This window comes from Argiope bruennichi, chromosome 9 (genome assembly GCF_947563725.1).
Source record: "Argiope bruennichi chromosome 9, qqArgBrue1.1, whole genome shotgun sequence".
NCBI classification, from domain to species: domain Eukaryota; kingdom Metazoa; phylum Arthropoda; class Arachnida; order Araneae; family Araneidae; genus Argiope; species Argiope bruennichi.
This window is the reverse complement of record NC_079159.1, coordinates 84,675,147-84,693,889: the sequence shown is the minus strand read 5'-3', so window position 1 is coordinate 84,693,889 and position 18,743 is coordinate 84,675,147. Positions and strand designations below refer to the sequence as shown.

Sequence of the window (18,743 nt, the reverse complement as noted above, 5' to 3'; positions counted from 1 at the left end):
ATTGACCTCTTCTGAACAGATTGTATTCAAAATTTGATAGAAATCTGCAAATATAGTGTATAGTGTTGATTAAATTTCAACAGCCTAGCTTTAAGCGTTTTTGAGTTAGCTTTCTCGCAGATATAACCCTCGGGGGGCACCTCGAAATGAGGATGAGATGCTTCCGGCATGGTGGTTGGATCTCGCCACCCTGGAGGGTACACTAATAGGTGGAAGATCTAACTCCTCCCATCGATTACGGGACGCACTTTCTTCGGGGAGGGTTGTACCGTGGCCGGTGATGGCCCTTGGGACTCAACCACAGTTCCCGCCAATGTTGCTGTTGCGGCGGTCCGGTCATTCAGTTTTTATGGTTTAAATCCGTGTGCCTTCGTGGCGGGTCGGATAGTTAAATGGCTGACTTTTTCGCAGATATATAGACATTTTTCAAAAATATGTCTTTCGAATTCATAGAAGTCTAAAACGTGGAGATTAATCAAACTCTCGAGTTCGAGTTTTTCGACGATTACTATAGTTTCTCTATACTACATATACGAGACAATAAAAAGGGATGGGAAAGGGAAACTAAAGAATATTGCCAAAATTCCTGTTTCAGATTCCTCCCCTCCCCCTCCCGAAGAATAGGGTTTAACAGTTTGTGTGTGCAGAACAGATATGGGCACGGGAAACACTGTTTTATATGTCTATGCAACATTTTGCCATGCACACTGATACCAGTTAGTTGGAGTTCAAGAGAGAAAATATTTCAAGAGTGTTTTCGACATGAACTGAAATTTTGCAGTATGATAATAGGATTCATGACCAATTCTAGTATTCTATAAAAAAAGTATATTCATCTTTAACTGCATAAAGCAAAGGAAAAAATTAACAATGTTGCAAAAAAGAAACAAGACAAATTTTGAAATAGTTCCAAAGAGTGCTCTTATAAATTAAATTTTTTCAGGAATCATTTCATACAGTCGGCATTCTCTTCAAATCTACAAGCTTTATAATATATATTTGTGAAAATTTCATAGAACCTTATATAAAATGATTCTAAAAAACTAATTTCGAAAAATGAATTCATTTAGTTTAAAATTTAGATTTTACTTACAGGAAAATTAAGATGGCGAAATTAAACAGCAGAAGAGGTCCCCAAAAAACTTTCTAGAATATTCTCTATGAAAGGTGTTATACCTAAGTACTTCTTGTATGGTATTGACATACAATACTTCAAAATATTAACCTTTGGCATGAATTTGGCATTTTTACAGAATCCATCGTGTTATCCTTGGCGAGTGTTTTGGCGATGAAGCCCTGGCATGCGCTTCATAACATCCGAAAATTTAATCTGTATTTTAGGTGAGTTTTTTTTTTCAATCGATTGAAACAAACAATTGTTCAAAATTCATATTTGTATTCAGAAAATCCTATTCCAAATTTAATATATTTAGATAATTCTGTTTTTGAGTTACTACATTTATATGTTTCTAAAAGTACAAATGGCAAATCGCTTATTGAATTTAGCTCAAAATTCGACAGATGTCTACAATACATATGCTAAATTAGTGTACCTAATTTTATCCACTTAGCTCTCTTCGTTTTGCAGTTATCACGTTAATTTATATTCAAATAGACAAATTTCTAAACATGTTCTTTTCGAACTTTAGGAGGTCTAAAACGTGTAGAATGGACAAAATCTCAAGTTCGAATTTTTTAATGATTAGTATATTTTCTCTATACTATGTAAATGAGAAAGTAAAAAAGAATTAATTCGTTTAGATTAAAATTTAAATTTCACCTACACGAAAATTAAGACACCGAAAAAAAAAGATTGAAAGAAATTCACTTATTTTCTCCCATAGTTCTACATTGTAACAATTTAGAAAATACCTCAACCTTAAGAAATCTACCCTGCGTGCGTTCGAAAGAAAATTCATTATATTACCCATACGTGAAACCGATATTTGAAATAAAACCTTCTGTATGCACATGAGACGGACCAAAAAACAATAATACATTCACTCCTTACTTCATCGCTGCCTTTGAAAATGAGATGGAATATTTGAATATTAGATTGCTTCACTTCCGCGAACATCTTTTCCGCTAAAATTGATAGAGAGAAGGGATTTGACTTGATTAAAATTTTTCTTTAGAGAACTTATAAAATACTTTTAAGGAGCCCCAAATATTAAACCTTCGAAACCTTTCGAAGAATATTCTTCTTTTAATAATGTTTTATAGAAGATATTTCCCTACAGATGGGAATTGAAGTAAAGTGGAAGACATTCTATAAACTAGTTAATTAAATTTAATTTAAAGTTTCGGTTCCGAGAGTAGATAGAATGAATTTATTTAGTGGGGTAAAAAGTCATATCTTGTTCCTGAAAAGAATCCAAAAAAAGTCTTTTAACTTCCTTGTATAAGAAGTATACAAAGTGAGGGTTTTGTATTCATCAAAATATCTCGAGAGATTGTATTACAAATACTCTCTTGTATTATCAAAATATCTTGTATTCTTCAAAATATCTCGAGAGATTGTATTACAAATACTCTCTTGTATTATCAAAATATCTTGTATTCATCAAAATATCTCGAGAGATTGTATTACAAATACTCTCTTGTATTATCAAAATATCTTGTATTCTTCAAAATATCTCGAGAGATTGTATTACAAATACTCTCTTGTATTATCAAAATATCTTGTATTCTTCAAAATATCTCGAGAGATTGTATTACAAATACTCTCTTGTATTATCAAAATATCTTGTATTCATCAAAATATCTCGAGAGATTGTATTACAAATACTCTCTTGTATTATCAAAATATCTTGTATTCTTCAAAATATCTCGAGAGATTGTATTACAAATACTCTCTTGTATTATCAAAATATCTTGTATTCTTCAAAATATCTCGAGAGATTGTATTAAAAATACTCTCTTGTATTATCAAAATATCTTGTATTCGTCAAAATATCTCGAGAGATTGTATTACAAATACTGTCTTGTATTATCAAAATATCTTGTATTCGTCAAATCTCGAGGTTTTGATGAATCTTATTACAACGTTCCAGACCTTTCTGAATCCGAAAGATATATTTTTGTCACTATGCTTGTAAATCTGTTTGTGAGCGCAACAGCTGAAATCGTATTGATCTAGAATCATGAAATTTGGTAAGTGATTTTAACACCCAATTTGTAAATTGCTCTCGTGCTTCAGAAGCCATTGAAGGGAAAAGAGTTGCCGTGGTACATAAAAGATCAACTAGATACATGAAACTTAGTTCATACATTTGAAACCAAGAAAGTAAATGTTTATCAAATTTTGATCGAATTTTTCAGTGAAGTGTACACCTGCCTATCTGTTTATTCTCTTAAATAAGAAGGAGACTTAGGTTTCACAGTCTGCTGCACACAATTGTACAACATTGTGAGGTATTTCATATATGCGTACAATATATGTGTACTACTAGGAAATGACTTAGAGATGATCGATTTAGATAAAGATAATTTAGTATGTATTTCCCTGACCAAAATTGTAGATTAATATGACATTTTAATACAATAGATCGATCATTTCTCCCTCTCTCTCTCTCTGTGTCAATTCACCCGTTTATGAAGGCAACACAGGTTGCGCAGCATAATGTACAATATCACACATTATATCCCAATATTCAACAATGATATACAGTATTGCAAATATTGTTTAATACTGTATAGTATTGTACAATAAATCTGTCTACTAGGAGATAACTCAAAAATTAACTATTTAGAAAAAGAATATTTAGTAAGCTGTTTTTTGATCAAAATTATAGGTTTATATTGACATTGGGATCCAATTGATGGTGGATATCTGTTTTTCTGTTTATTTCTATTTATACGAAGGTAATTGAAGTTGCATAATATTGTACCAATATTTTGCAATGTTCAACAATATTAGCAACCAGTTAGGTGTATTCAACGTGGATATGTCTCAGTCCCAATTTTCATTCTTGCTCGGTCAATGTATAATTTCCTATCTTATAAAATTAAATATTTTTCGCTTTATGATGATTTATTTTGCAAAATCTACTATACAACCATTTGTATTGGGTTCGATGTATGTATGTGTCAATGCTAGACTTTAAAAAGGATGATTTGAGGAACTTCAAAAAATTAACTTCCGTAGTTAACTGAGTGGTATTATACAATATTGCAAATTTTGCCTAATATTACACAATATATGTGTGCTACAAGAAGATAGCTTAAAAAATAAGCGACTTATATAAAAAAAAAACTTAGTATCCAGTTTTCTGACCAAAATCATGTATTTATACAGACATGTAGACCCAATCGGTTGAAGACTTCCAAAATTCGTGCTAGATTCTCTCCATTATACTAAGAAATAGAGAACCCAATATACGCGCAGATCTCGAATTGGGTTGGGATCTAACTTACTATGACTTTGAAGGGTTTGCTGCTTACTTCCGAAAGCTATCCGTATGATGCATTCAGGAGAGGCAGAAGGTACTAAGCGTATTTGGAGAGTTGAAAACACGGTGCTATATTGTCTGAATATATGAGAAAATCAAACAGCCAGAATTCTCATGATTGTTGATGTACCATTTACGAATTATTGCAATCATTCAAAAGTACAATTTTAAGATTTTGGTAAATATGTACTTATTGAATCATTCTGGATCTAAACTTTCATTTACTATGATATTTATCCATGCGTTCGAACATATAACATGGCAACTCAGAAACTCACAGTGGGCAATAAATGACATCGGATATAGGTCTTCATTTACATTCCAGATCTATATCAAATAATGGATAAAATTCATCAAAATGAAGTAGTCTTACGGCCGTTACCTATTTGTTATCACAATAATTTAAAAACAAAATATGACGGATGAATAAAATCTAAATCGTGGCCTTCGTGCAAAATTTACAATGGTTTTACACGCTACAGATGTAAATATTCAACGTTTGGACTATATGCTTTCTGGATGTATATGAGAAAATTGAGGATGAATACTAGAAATAGATGCAATATAGATACAAAATAAAAATAATTTTTAACTGTTGAGAGAATTTTTAAACGGTTTGCAAACAAATATCTTAGCTTTAATAAAAGAAAGCGAGCATTTGTCAAAACAGTCTATAAGGGAAATGTGGACAATAAATAGCTAGTCATCATTTGTTAGTTTAGTTATGAAATAAAGAAATATTATAATACATAAAGAAAATTTATGAAAATATTATTGATATAATTGTTTTTAGTTCAAAATTCACTCACCTGACCAATTTCTCCTTTTAGACGATAATGATTTAGTTGCTCATAGTCAGGATGCGATTCCAGATGCACTTTACGACTTTCCCTGGGCAGTTGATGCCTTGGGAGCCTTGGCGATGAATTTGGCGAGCAGAATGGAGAATATGGCAAAGATGGATATATTGGGCGACTCTCTCCTGTCGATGAAACAGTGTGCGTATCATTAGATCTGCTGTAAGTGATTCGAGGAACAGAATTCCGACTGCACCTTGCGAAAGTCCTAACAGGTGCCCACAGATCAGAAGACTGCGAAGAAGCTTCTGGTTCAGAAACAGTGATAGGGAGGGAAGCTTTTCTGAAAGTATGATCCACAGAAAGGGTGGACATCCTCTCGCAAAGGTTATTTGCGTGCTCATGCTTGTTAGCTAAAGACTGATCAAATGAAATGCTTCGAGCACCTTTTGAGCAATAAGGGGGTTCCCAAGCTGGTTTCGCCTGGCAATGTTCTAATGTTACTACGATAGGTGAAGAAGCTAAAGAATCGTTGCCCAAGCTTTGTTTGGATTCATCAGTGTCTTGTTGTAGCTGAGAAGAAGAAGAGGAATCTATTTGCCTATCAAAAGCCGAGGAATCAACAGGTGGTGAAGCTCTGATTTGAAATTGGTTCGATGCATGTGCGCCAGATAAAGCACTTCCGGAAAGAAGTTCTTGGGAGGATGGATTGTGGGAATGGTTGAAGGCGATGTTACTCTTTGCAGATTCACTTTCTGAATTTGAAGCATTGGCGAATCTATGTGCGCCGTTTAGTTTGTGGGATTTCGAAACGAGATGGCTTGTTTGAGAATTTCGATCGTGAACAATATCGGAACTTAGCTCGGGATTAGTATAATGCGTATTGAAAAATGTCTTGTTTGGCTGGTGTTTGGTTGGCAAAGGCAAAGGCAAAGGTATGGACTGATGGCTGTTTCTGAACTTATCTGTATCGGCTTCATCTTTAGTCTGGTATGTGTAGCCACTCTGCTCTGAAGTCAGATTTTGTATCCTTTGGCACTTAGGTTTTGCTATACAGTTCAATGCTTCAATCTTCTTCTCTTCGGCATACAAATCACTTAACCTGGAAATAAAAGATCTGCTAATTTAACAAATGAGTAAGATATTTAAAATTCAAATAAAATGAACTGTTCAGAATACAGTCAGGAATGAGTATGTTCAGAATACAGTCAGGGATAGTATTATGAACTGATCAGATGTTTAGATAAATTATAATGTATTCGATTCAAAATTGCTACATATGTACAATTTTGGCACAATGACCAAGAGCAAAATTATATCTTTATTGCACTGGCATTAGTCATTCGGAAGAGAGAGGACTGACTACCTCAATATAAATCTTTCAGCTTAAAGGCATAATATATACAGAAATCTTATATAGTACAGTGAATGTAAACAAAATAAAACAAATAACATACATAAATACAAAGAGAGCAAGAAATAAAACAAAAAATAAAGAATAAATACAGTAAAAGGAAAATAAAATGGAAGATAAATAAAGTAAATACATAAACAAAGTGAAAAATAGAAATACATATGAATCAGAAAATAAAAAAAATAATTCTGGAAACTAACAAAGTTAATAGAAGAAAACGATTTTTATTAAAATAAATTTAAATAATAAAAAAAACGAGGAATAAATGAGAAAAAAAGCAAGTAAGAGCAAAATGAATATAGAAAAAGATAAAGGAGATTAAGGTAAGAAAAATTCGTCTTTAGAAGTAATTGTGTACATGTATATAAGAACACGATAGACCTTCGTGATATCAAAAAAGTGTTACTTCTCGTACACGATTATGGTTAAATAAACGGCAATCTGATAATAAAGTTTTTTTTCCCACGTGAGCTTTATAAAAGGTATACCGCAATATTCACTTACATTTTTAAAGTTAAGTCCGGAATACCGAACCAAATTAATTTGGCAATAAATTAAGATTTGAAAAGTAGAAGAAACTTCTTTGCTAGTGAATAAAATAAAAGATATCCCGAATAATATGCAATGTCGGCTAGGCAGATCAGAAATCAGTGGTGTTGGAAAAATATTTATCAAGAGAATGCAATTTTTTTTTAAATGCTACTTAAGTCATAAGTAATTTAGCATTTTAATTTGAAAGCTACATATGAAGTATATTGCATTCTAAAAATATCAAATAACTAATATATTCTTTACAGATTTGTCAATAGCAAATTATGTGAAAATTGTTGTGATTTTACTAAATTTTATTTATTTTATGGATTTTTAGAGCTATCAAGTTTACAAGCATGCGAAGGTACTAACGGATGAATTTGATTCACACATCGACAGAAATCAATACTTCAGAAACTAAATGAATATACCAATTTTTATTTATTTGACTCTTCAAGTTTTTAGACGTCGTATTTGTTAGTATTTAGTTAAACAAATATTTTCCGATGATAGATTTTGTTTAAAAGCTAAAAAAAAATGTAGAAATTTCTTTTTTTAAATCTCCTCCACTTCTGTCAAGTTTTTTTTTTTTTTTTTTTGTATTAACATATTCACGGTCAGACAGACAGAATGACAGATGAAGATATCAAAAATGTGTTTTTTCAACTCATGGGGGCTTGAAAACGAGAAGATTCTGAAAAACATCAAGTTTAAATTTTTCGATTATCATAATACTTTCTCTTTGTAAACATAGCACATGAAAAACTATAAAGAAGAAAAAAACATAATTACCATCGAACCTATTAGTTTCTTTAAATCTAAATGTGATCAATTTTACTTTAAAAAATAAAAACAAATATATAAAAAAATCTAAGGAGAAGCTACTCTCGAATTCGGCGAATCTGCAGAATTTTTGCTGACAAATCCTCTTTCAAAAATGCTATTCCTAAAATCCTATACGAAACAGGCATGAAACAGTATTATTTCGTGAATCTTCCCAATTACTAGTCATAACAAAAAAGAAAAAGAAATGAATAACGATATGTAGATAAGAGAAAAGCTTTTAAGCTTGCTAAAATACTTCCATTTTCTTTCAAAACCTTAAGCAATAAATGCAACCACTCTCTAAATTTTAATACTAAAAAAACGAGGGAACATATCTAGTAAAAAGATGAAGGGAGTTTTTATTATTTTTTTCCTATTGAGCTTATTCTACATATTCAGAAAAGAAAAAAAAATATTCTCTTTCCTTCTGAAAAATAAATGCTGAAAGAGTCGATCGTCGCTTCTCTGTTACTTCTGCTGCTGAGGAAATATTCAGAATCAATATCTTTATCATTTCCCACTCAAGAAACACAACTGCTTTTCAAAATACACCTTATTTGCTCCTTACACTTTATCATGCTGAAGTTAAAGCAAAGTTAAGATACATATGTAATTATTGCAAATGTTTTCTTTCTTTACATGTGCCTAATTATTCGTGGAATAACAAACATAACTGAAAAGATGTTAAACTGTATTTAACTTAATATATACTCACTTCATGGGAATAGGTAATTCATCTGTACAGTGAGAAGCTGAATTCATGGGCTAAACTTTAAGGGTAGGTAAAATACATATAAAGAAGCATTTGTTTTTCTAGCAGTATGGTGTCGGATATCAAAAGTGTAGGCGGAACAAGTAAGTGCAAAAAATGGGAAAATGTAGTGTCTACCAGACTTCCAATGACTTTGATAAAAATTTCATTGCAAAAATTTCAGTTACCGCTCCAGCTTTTCATGGCACATCTGGCACCTTCGAAGGAGCATACGCAAATTACTTGCTAGACGCTACTAATCCTGCACAGTGGATACTAGTGGTGGCACATTTGTGTACTTACTGAAATATTATGTAAGAGCTATCTCTTCCTTTTCTAAGCATTTCTTGTTTTTTCCGCGGAAACATTTAATTTTCGATCCCACACTGCTATACAAATATGCTTTTTATACGTATTTCACATACTCTTAAAGTTTAGCCTATGAATTCAGGGACACCCTGTATATTTGAAACAAATAAGAAAGCCAAAGGCTCTCTATCTCTCTCCTGTCCCAAGCACCACCCCCGATCTCGCCAATTTATATTTCATATATGAGAGTTCATGACATCTACTGAAATATTATGTAAGACTAGATATAATATTACTAACCGAATTCTTTCTCCACTCTTTATTTACCAGATAATTTTTTAAAAAAATATTACTTTACTCTACTTTTTCAATGGAGAAAAACAAGTGCCCCATCCACTGGTTCGTTTCTGCCAATTTTTATTTGATATGAAAGTCTGTGAAACCTCATCAATAGTCGTAAGCCATCCTTATCCTCTGATTTTAGATTATTTAATAGTACAATTAAATAGAGTATTGTTGTTTTTGAATATTTTAAGTCCTTTTGTTTTAATTAAACTAATTTTAAACAATGTCACCAACAAGAACTGATTGGACATCTACAAAAAGAAGCCGAATTGTCATATTGAGAGAAAATGGCCTCTCCTATGCTGAAATTGCAAGACAAGTTGCTGGTTCAGTGACTTGTTCTGGTGTACGAAAGTTCTGTTTACGTTATGAAAAAACGAAATCAGTGGAAAATAAGGCCAAATCAGGCCGAAAAAAATGCACAAGTGCTACTGCCGATAGAAAAATTAAACGGCTATGCCTTCAAGATAGAAAAATTTCATCAGATGCTATTAGATGTTAAATGAATGCAGCGGGTATTGCAGTAAGTTCAAGAACAATAAGAAGAAGGTTATCAGGATTTGGACTACAAGCTAAAATTCCAAGGAAAAAAACCATATTTAAATCAAAAGCAACGCGAAAAAGGAGTTAAGTGGGCAAAAGAACACATTAAATGGACAGAAAATCAATGGAAGCTAGTAATCTGGAGCGATGAGACTAAAATATCGCTCTTTGGTAGTGATGGTAGAAAATACGTGAGACGTAGAGTAGGTGAAGCACTACATCCTGATTGCATTGAAACAACTATACATACAACAACAAATGCCATGATTTGGGCATGTCTGCAGATGGTGTGGGCCGAATTCAAGTGATTGATGGCATCCCGAATGCCAAAAAATACATCGAAACTGTCCTGGAACCAAAATTGATACCTTCCATAGGGGATTTCTTCCCCAACAAATCACCATTTATTTTTCAGCAGGATTCAGCTCCATGCCACACAGCAAAATTATGCAAAGCATGGTTTCAAAATAAAGGCATAGATGTATTACCATGGCCAGGAAACAGCCCTGATCCCAAGCCAATTGAAAATTTGTGGCAACGTTTGAAAATTCTACGTCCATCCAATAAAAGACAACTTATTGAATCTATAATTGATTCTTGGCACCATGTGATTACGAAAGATGAACTCCAAACACTCGTTCACTCGATGAAAAGACGCTGTGAAGCTGTCTTAAAAAACAAGAGTTATCCTACTAAGTACTGATCGTGTAAGTATCACTTTAAAAAAATGCAAATTTAAGATAGATCTTACTAAAATGAGCGTAACTTTTTTTTGTAATACAGATATTGTAATACTGTTTTTGTTATTAAATTTTACATTAAATTACCTTCAATTTGATATATAAACATTTGTATTTAAGTGAAAATTAATATATTCTACAAACACGCGAAGTTGAAAAACATGAAACTTTCAAAAAATGTCCACACTTTTGGCCACCACTGTATATATTATATATATATATATATATATATATATATATATATATATATATATATTGGTTTTGATGGTAAAAGGACAGACCCGATTGCTATAACAATGAATGATCTAGTCAAATTTGGTCAATTCAAACTAATCAATTCAAAATCTAGTCAATTCAAAACTAATAAACTCTGGCTTAATGTTTAAATTTTTCCAAATAATATCGCATTACGTATCTTGAAAACAACTATACATTCAGCAAAGGAGTAAAACGATTTAGAAGAATAACTTCGCAATTTTACCCCCCCCCCCTTCCTTGAACAAAAATTATCTAGAGATTCTAATCAATAAAGTTCAAATACGTCTAGGCAAAATATAGATACTTGATAATACTTCTGAATAAATAAACACAGAATATTTCTTTTTTAAAAAATATTTTAATGGTGGATAACTTTTACTGAATTATAATAAACGCGTGAAATCGAAGATTACAGCTTTTCACCATCTAAAAACTGTAAAAAAAATGTCTTATCATTGAGCAGCGTAGATAATACAGTAAATTATTCTCGGGAACATTTTTTCTCGAACCAGAAAAATTTATTTAAGATTAAAATGCTTATCATTGAGCAGCGTGGATAATACAGAAAATTATTTAAGAGAAGAAAATTTTCTCTTGAACCAGAAAAATTTATTTAAGATTAAAATGCTTATCATTGAGCGGCGTGGATAATACAGAAAATTATTTAAGAGAAGAAAATTTTCTCTTGAACCAGAAAAATTTATTTAAGATTAAAATGCTTATCATTGAGCGGCGTGGATAATACAGAAAATTATTTAAGAGAAGAAAAATTTCTCTTGAACCAGAAAATTTTATTTAAGATTAACATACTTTCCACTGCATAGATATAAATTAATTTCGAATGTTCCAAAGATTCACTTCAAACTACAAAAAATTTGTGTTTTTAATTTTAAAAAGGTATCTAGTAAACAAAAGAAAGTCAGATTGAATCGCAATTAAACAGGATTTATTAATAATAGAAAAATCGCATAAAAATTATTTTGTTAACAAAGTTTAAAAGCAGAGAGAGGAAATTTAGATTGCATATAAATCAAAATGAATAATAAATAAAACAGAGTAAAACTATCTTTTCCTATCGGATCAAGTTGTGGGGCTTCAGCAAAAAATAAAACTTAATCAACTCTGCGGTTTGGAAAAATGTAATTTATTTTTTTCAAACTCAACAAAAGAGATCGGTTTCATTTTAATCAGTTAAAAAAAAAACGATAGAGGAAAAGTTTTGGAATCAAAATGGTGTAGATTCATGTTATTCATCACGATTCTTGCTGAGAAAAACATTTCTTCAAATTGATGAATGATTTGCAAAGGAACAAGATAGTATGTAAATCATTATTTCCTTTTCTTTTTATTTTATTTTCTCACATACGAAGTATAGAAAAAGTGCTATAATCATCAAAAGATGTCGAACACGAGATTTTCGGGAATCCCCGCGCTTTAGACCTCTCTGACCTCGAAAAACCCACTTTTCCGAAAATGTTCGCCTGCCCGTCTTTGACAAAGACAACTCAAATAAGCTTTGAGTTAGACGTTTGAGCCCTGTATACGTGCTTAAAACCAAATTTGTAGACTTCTGTCAAATTTTGAGCAAAATCCGTTTAGAGTAAATCTATCCGACAGCTCGTTTGAATATAAATTAGCACAATAACTACAAAAAGAAGAGATATAGATAAGTATAATTCATACACAGATTTAAAAACTTGAGTACACGTACCAAAATTTGAGCCAAATCCAAAAAGGGATTGGCAGAAAGTACAGACAGACAGTCTGTACTTTCAGGAACATGTAAATGCGAAAATTCAAAAACGCAATGGCTTAAATATATCAACTTTGGTACGTGATTTTGTGTCTTCAGCTTGTGCCAAAATTAGAAATTAGAATCAGATAGGAAAATCTAAAGCCAAAAATCTAAAGTAAGAAAATCTAAAATATAAAGCCCAAATTTGATTTCATCTTATTTTTAACCCACACAAGGATTAATCGCCAAAAACACTCGCCAAGGATCATACGATAGATTTAATAAAAATTATAAATTCGCACCTAAGGTTAATATTTCGCAATTATTATACGTTAATACCATGCATGACATTCACTGAGAAATCATCTTTATTAAAGTGTATGCGAGAAGGTTTTAAATATGCCTTTATCGCTGGTTTTTATTTTCAAAGAAAACAATAGCAACTATGAAAACATGGATATGGCTTATGACAATATCATTATATATTCATACTTGTGAAAGTATTATGAAGCTGTGCACAAATTTTTAAATGAGATTAGAGAAAAAATAGTACCAAGAGAAATGGCGGTTCAATATTTTTGCTACGGATGTTTACCCTGTTATTAGTTATCTTGATATATTTAAAAGGAATTTTTTAAATGCAAGATATTTATCTATCTGTGTTCAGTTTATCAGCAGAAACACAATAACTCTGCTACTTAATTCATGCTAATTTATCGCAAGTATTCTATTTGGGGCAAAATATATACATATATATAATATTGTACAGAAATTACGAAATTAATTGCTCATCTTTCATCAAATCATATTATATATATATATATATATATATATAATTATGTGAAGCAGGATGCAGTTTTGAAGACAGTGAAGAAACTTTCAATTTCGTGGCATCACTTTATTTCATTTTGAAGAAGCAGGCATATGTACAAGCGATGAGCACACAGAACGACACAGAAAGGAATGAGGAAAAAGCTCTTGAACATTTTATACCTGGTCTTATATAACCTGAGATTTTGATAGGGAAAATATTTCTTTACAGTACTGATATATTATTAAGATTTCGATAGGGATTTTCGTTACACGCGTCGAAGAGGTAGGGGAAACACGGGGTCTTTTAAAAAAGAATGTATCTCGTCAGCGGTATTTTGTCCCTTCACGCGGTGTGTGGGAAAGTTAGGCTTTTAGCCGATTCAGCAATTTTACAAAGCTACTCTTGAATTAATTAAATAGAAAAAGTAGAATTGGATCACGAAATAAGAGAATAATTTAGAATGAAGTTACTATGGGCTAAAACCTTGGAAATTAATTAAATTGAAATTAAAGTTTAAAATATCATTGCATATATATGTACAGGATGTTTTGAAAATATATATATTCGATAGTCACACATATTCTATCCCCGAGTATTGGTAACAGATCTTAGAAGCATTAATCAAACCCTAAATGCATCTCTGCTAATAACAACGATGTATGTGTGTGCATTGGTGCTCTACCAGTGAAACCATTTGAGCTACAGATACAAAATTTGGACCCTATATATTTCGAAGAGTTAAAAATGTGCACTTTAGAGATGTTTTTGTAATTTTGATACAAATTTTAAATAATTAGAAAATAAATTGAATTTTGGCGTTTTTCTTGTAACATATACGAAAATATTAATGCACAAAAACAACTTTTATATTTTTCCAATTTAGCGACTATTCATAAAAAAAAGTAAAAACAATAAAAATGTAAAAATAAATATGTAATATAAAATAGTTATTGATTAAAATACAATTTCACTAGCACTAATTTAGAAACCATGAAATTAAAAAAAAATAGTAATATTTTAAATATTTTTTTTTCTGATATTCTAATAATAGATTACATTGTTACTCTGGAATTCAAACAGTTTTCATTATTTCAACTATTCAACAGCGTGATTTTCTTTCAAAGTTGAAAGCCAAAGGCGGATTCTGTTTGATATCTCTATAATTTAAGAAACGAATAAAAATGTGAATTCACAATACCACCAAATTTAGAAGATAGCTGAATTAAACAATCATGTTTTTAATAGCGGTATTATTTTATGGGAATTCTCCTCACGTCCATAATGGGTACAACATACGAAAACAATTAATGTAATACAATTAATTTGTCTGAATTATGGACCTTAAATTACATTTAAACTATTTAAATGAAATTAAATATAATCAGTATCTCTAGAGAACCAACTAGTCGCCAAAAGCAACTAGTCTAGTGTAATAAAATCATTTAGAAATTATTGTATAAATTAATTAATCGTTCGTCATTCAAATGATTAACAGGAATAATTCAATACAAAATACTAATATTAAACTACCATCCAATTGGCAGAAGTAATATACTGCGATAAAATATCAAAACATTGGTTTGAAAGGGAAATGAAAACTCTGTTGAAGATATCGTTGATGATAAATAGTCAACAGATACTTTAATTTTCAGTAAAAATTACTACTAATTTCTCTATTTAAATAATTTTCTTCTCTACGACCAATCATTTAGGAATAAAAACTCTAAACATGCAATTTTTTATCGTAAATACCATTCTGAAATTTGTTTTATAAAAGGGGCTTATTTTTCATGGGAAATATAATTTTTACCCTGATTTAGCGACAAATAAAGAAAAAAAAAGTAAATTATTTAAAATCGAAAAAAATAATAAATAAATAAACCATGATAACTCAAGCTGAAAAGATTTTAAGTTATTTTTTGTGTTTGCAGGTAATTTTGTATATTACCGGATTGAGATCACAAATAGACACAAAAACTTTCTCATCACAAAAGGCTACACAGTAGATAGGGCAATGTTGTATGAACCTAACACAATGAATCCGTGACGCAAAAGTATCAGGTGCACTAAACTGATACATAATTAGAAGTTTAAATATTCGGTATCAGTGTTTGAATTCGATTGATAATATATTCGGTTCCAATCGTTTTCAATCTATTGAAACTATATCAATCTGATACAAAGTAGTGCCTGATTTGCTGCCCTGCCTCAGCGACGCTATAAGAAGGTGAGATGTTTATCTTTAACTATATAAAATTCTGCTTTTTACATACACATATCACTAGATAATCTCTACCTTCTCCTATATTAACTATAACAATAAAGCCTCTTCTCACCCACCCGTCAATCACGACTATTGGGGAATCGTCGCCAATAACTTCGTCTAAAATGCGAAATCCCAAATTAGAATCATATTTCTACCAATCAATTGCAACAATGGGTGCCTACTGAGAACCCAGTTTCATTCCAATGGGAAAAATCCGTTATAAGCTGTATCAGCTAAAAGTATCAGGTACCATCTGATATCAGTACCAGGCTGTATTTGATACAGCTAAACTGAATATGAACTCAAACATATCGCACAGAAGCACGAGTTTCAGTTCCAAAACTATGAAAAAATCAAATATGAATAAATTACTGATCTCGAACCTTTCCTAAAAATTTAATTTTGAAGAAAAAAACCAAACTTCTTAGCAAGAGGGAAACATATGGTTTGGATAAAAGAATAAATTTTCAAGGGTAAAACTGCCATTAATTTCAAGGACGTTTCCAGCCAAAAAAAAAAAAAAAAAAAAAAGAAAGAAAAAAAAAAAAGCTAAGTAATTAGTAGAATCATATTTTGTTTTCTCAAGCAAAAAATCGAATAATTTAAATGAGGCAAAGAAAGAAGTAGAATAAAATTTGAGCCCTGAAATTAATTCAAAATTTTACCGTTCGATAGAATTTCTGCTTGGAAATTTATTCCCGGAATTGATGAATAAATCAAACGACTTTTTATTATTGAAGCATAATCAATACTAGGTAAAAATTCTGTAATTACTCTCTATCAGAGTTAATAATGTAGATTGCAAAAAATTTACAATCTAAAATTTAAAAAAAAATGAAAATGAAAACAATTTTAAAATAAAATTTTATTTTTATATTCGGAGAAAATCCAGACTGTCTGCATGACTTTCTTTATCTGAATATAGGGTGAAATTAAAAAGAATGGTGGTAATATTTTACCTTTACTTTATATCTTATTTAGAATAAAAATTGAAAAATTGCATTGTTGTTTCTAAAATAAATGTTAAAAGTATAATCATATATCAGCCCATATACGTCTTTCTTTATAGTTTCTAGAATGAATATATCTGATCAATAATTCAACTGCTTTTTATTCAAGAGATACATCTATTTAGGAACTGTATTCTTGTAGCTACAAAATAACTCATCGATAAAATTCAGGCAAATTCTTTTACAGATGTTGCACTCTAGATAAAAATAAAAAAAATATTCGCATAAAATGTTTTATAGAATTAACTTTTATCGCCTAGTGTTCATCATATTTTGTTGTTGTTGTTGTTGTTCTAGAAGAAGGAAGGAAAACTGAAATTGCATCTACAAAATTTATATTTTTGGTTATTTCCTCCATTCAGATAACAAAAACTGAAAATATTCAAGAAATTCCAGTTTCCTCTATCTTTTATTTCTTTATTTTGAGAATGAAAGGAAACTGCATTATTAAGACATTTGAAGAAATCCGAGAGGAATTTTTTGAAATTTGTTATATCTTTGAATTTTAAAATAAAGTATATTTTAAAAAGATATCAGTTAAAAGACAAATGTTTTCAAATATGGGAATTTAGTGAGGATGGCTAAAGAATGAAAAGGCCGAGATACTTTCTATTTTATAAAATGATTTTGAAATAATACGTTAAATATTTTATCCAGTATCCGGACTAAGAAATGAGCTATATTTCTATTAAAATACAAAGATTCGGCTGATAAATATAAGATTTTTTTTGCATTTTGCAGCATTAAAACAACTGAAAAATCGTTTTTTAAAGAACGATTGTTCATAGTATAGTTCAGAAACTGTAGAACATATCGAATAAAAATTATAGAATTTGAATAAAATATATTTATTAGATTTTAATTTATGACGTTTTGTGTAAGAAGATACTTATAAATTGAAAATATAAAATATGCTATATAATTCTAATAATAAAGTTATATTTCAAAAAAATGTATGAGAAACCAGATTCAAACGATTTTATAACGAAAACGATTCAAAAATAAAAAAAAAAAAAATATTGTCAAAAATTGAGTTTTCAACGATGTCAACATTATTTTACCCATTTTTAGTTTGATTCAGCTGTTATATTTGCGTTCTGCTTGGGAAAAATAAAACTGAAATGATATTTAAGAACTTCCACTTTAATACGAACTTTAAAAAAAAATTGAAAGTGGTTGAATCGAGCGATAGTGCATGCGACAAAGAAAATTCATCTTTCCACTTCGCAATGTCTTGTCCTCTTAATATTTCTTACCATATCAGAACTCCGCCAAAAGCTTGTAAAATTTCTTAACTTCGAAATCTCATTTCAAATCCCCATACAAGAAGATCGAAAACCTGATGCGATTCCTACATTCCAATGAGCAGCTGCTCAGATGCTGAAACGCAAATATGTCATTACGCAAATACAAACTGGGGCAAAACAATGAACTCTTCAAATCATAGAATTCTTCAAAATCAAAATTCCCCACGGAATTTTGTTTTACTTCATTTTTATTCTATATGTTGCTTTTGGTTATTATGTTCCTTTATGCTGTTCCTAAAATCTCTAGAGTACATATTTACATGTGTGGGGTACTTCACTTTCATGCATGTATTTTCAAATATTGCTTCCTTTCTTTATCTCTTCAAGAATATGTCTTCGTTATTTTGAACCATTTGTTATACCATTGTATACCTGTATACATATTTGTTACATTGTACAAATTGTATACATATTTGTTACATTGTACAAATTGTATACATATTTGTTACATTGTACAAATTGTATACATATTTGTTACATTGTACAAATTGTATACATATTTGTTACATTGTACAAATTGTATACATATTTGTTACATTGTACAAATTGTATACATTGTATACATATTTGTTACATTGTACAAATTGTATACATATTTGTTACATTGTACAAATTGTATACATTGTATACATATTTGTTACATTGTA

At 30.4% G+C, this 18,743-nt stretch overlaps 1 protein-coding gene across 2 annotated transcripts in view; it reads right to left on the bottom strand.

The window, feature by feature from the left end:
- LOC129984054 (calcium/calmodulin-dependent protein kinase kinase 2-like) overlaps positions 1 to 18,743 on the bottom strand; it is a 212,268-nt gene that overhangs the window by 88,708 nt on the left and 104,817 nt on the right. For both annotated transcript variants that reach the window (XM_056093823.1, XM_056093822.1), the window contains exon 3: positions 5,261 to 6,350. In XM_056093823.1, the coding sequence (XP_055949798.1) occupies positions 5,261 to 6,350 (1,090 nt within the window). The remainder of the gene's footprint in view (positions 1 to 5,260; positions 6,351 to 18,743) is intronic.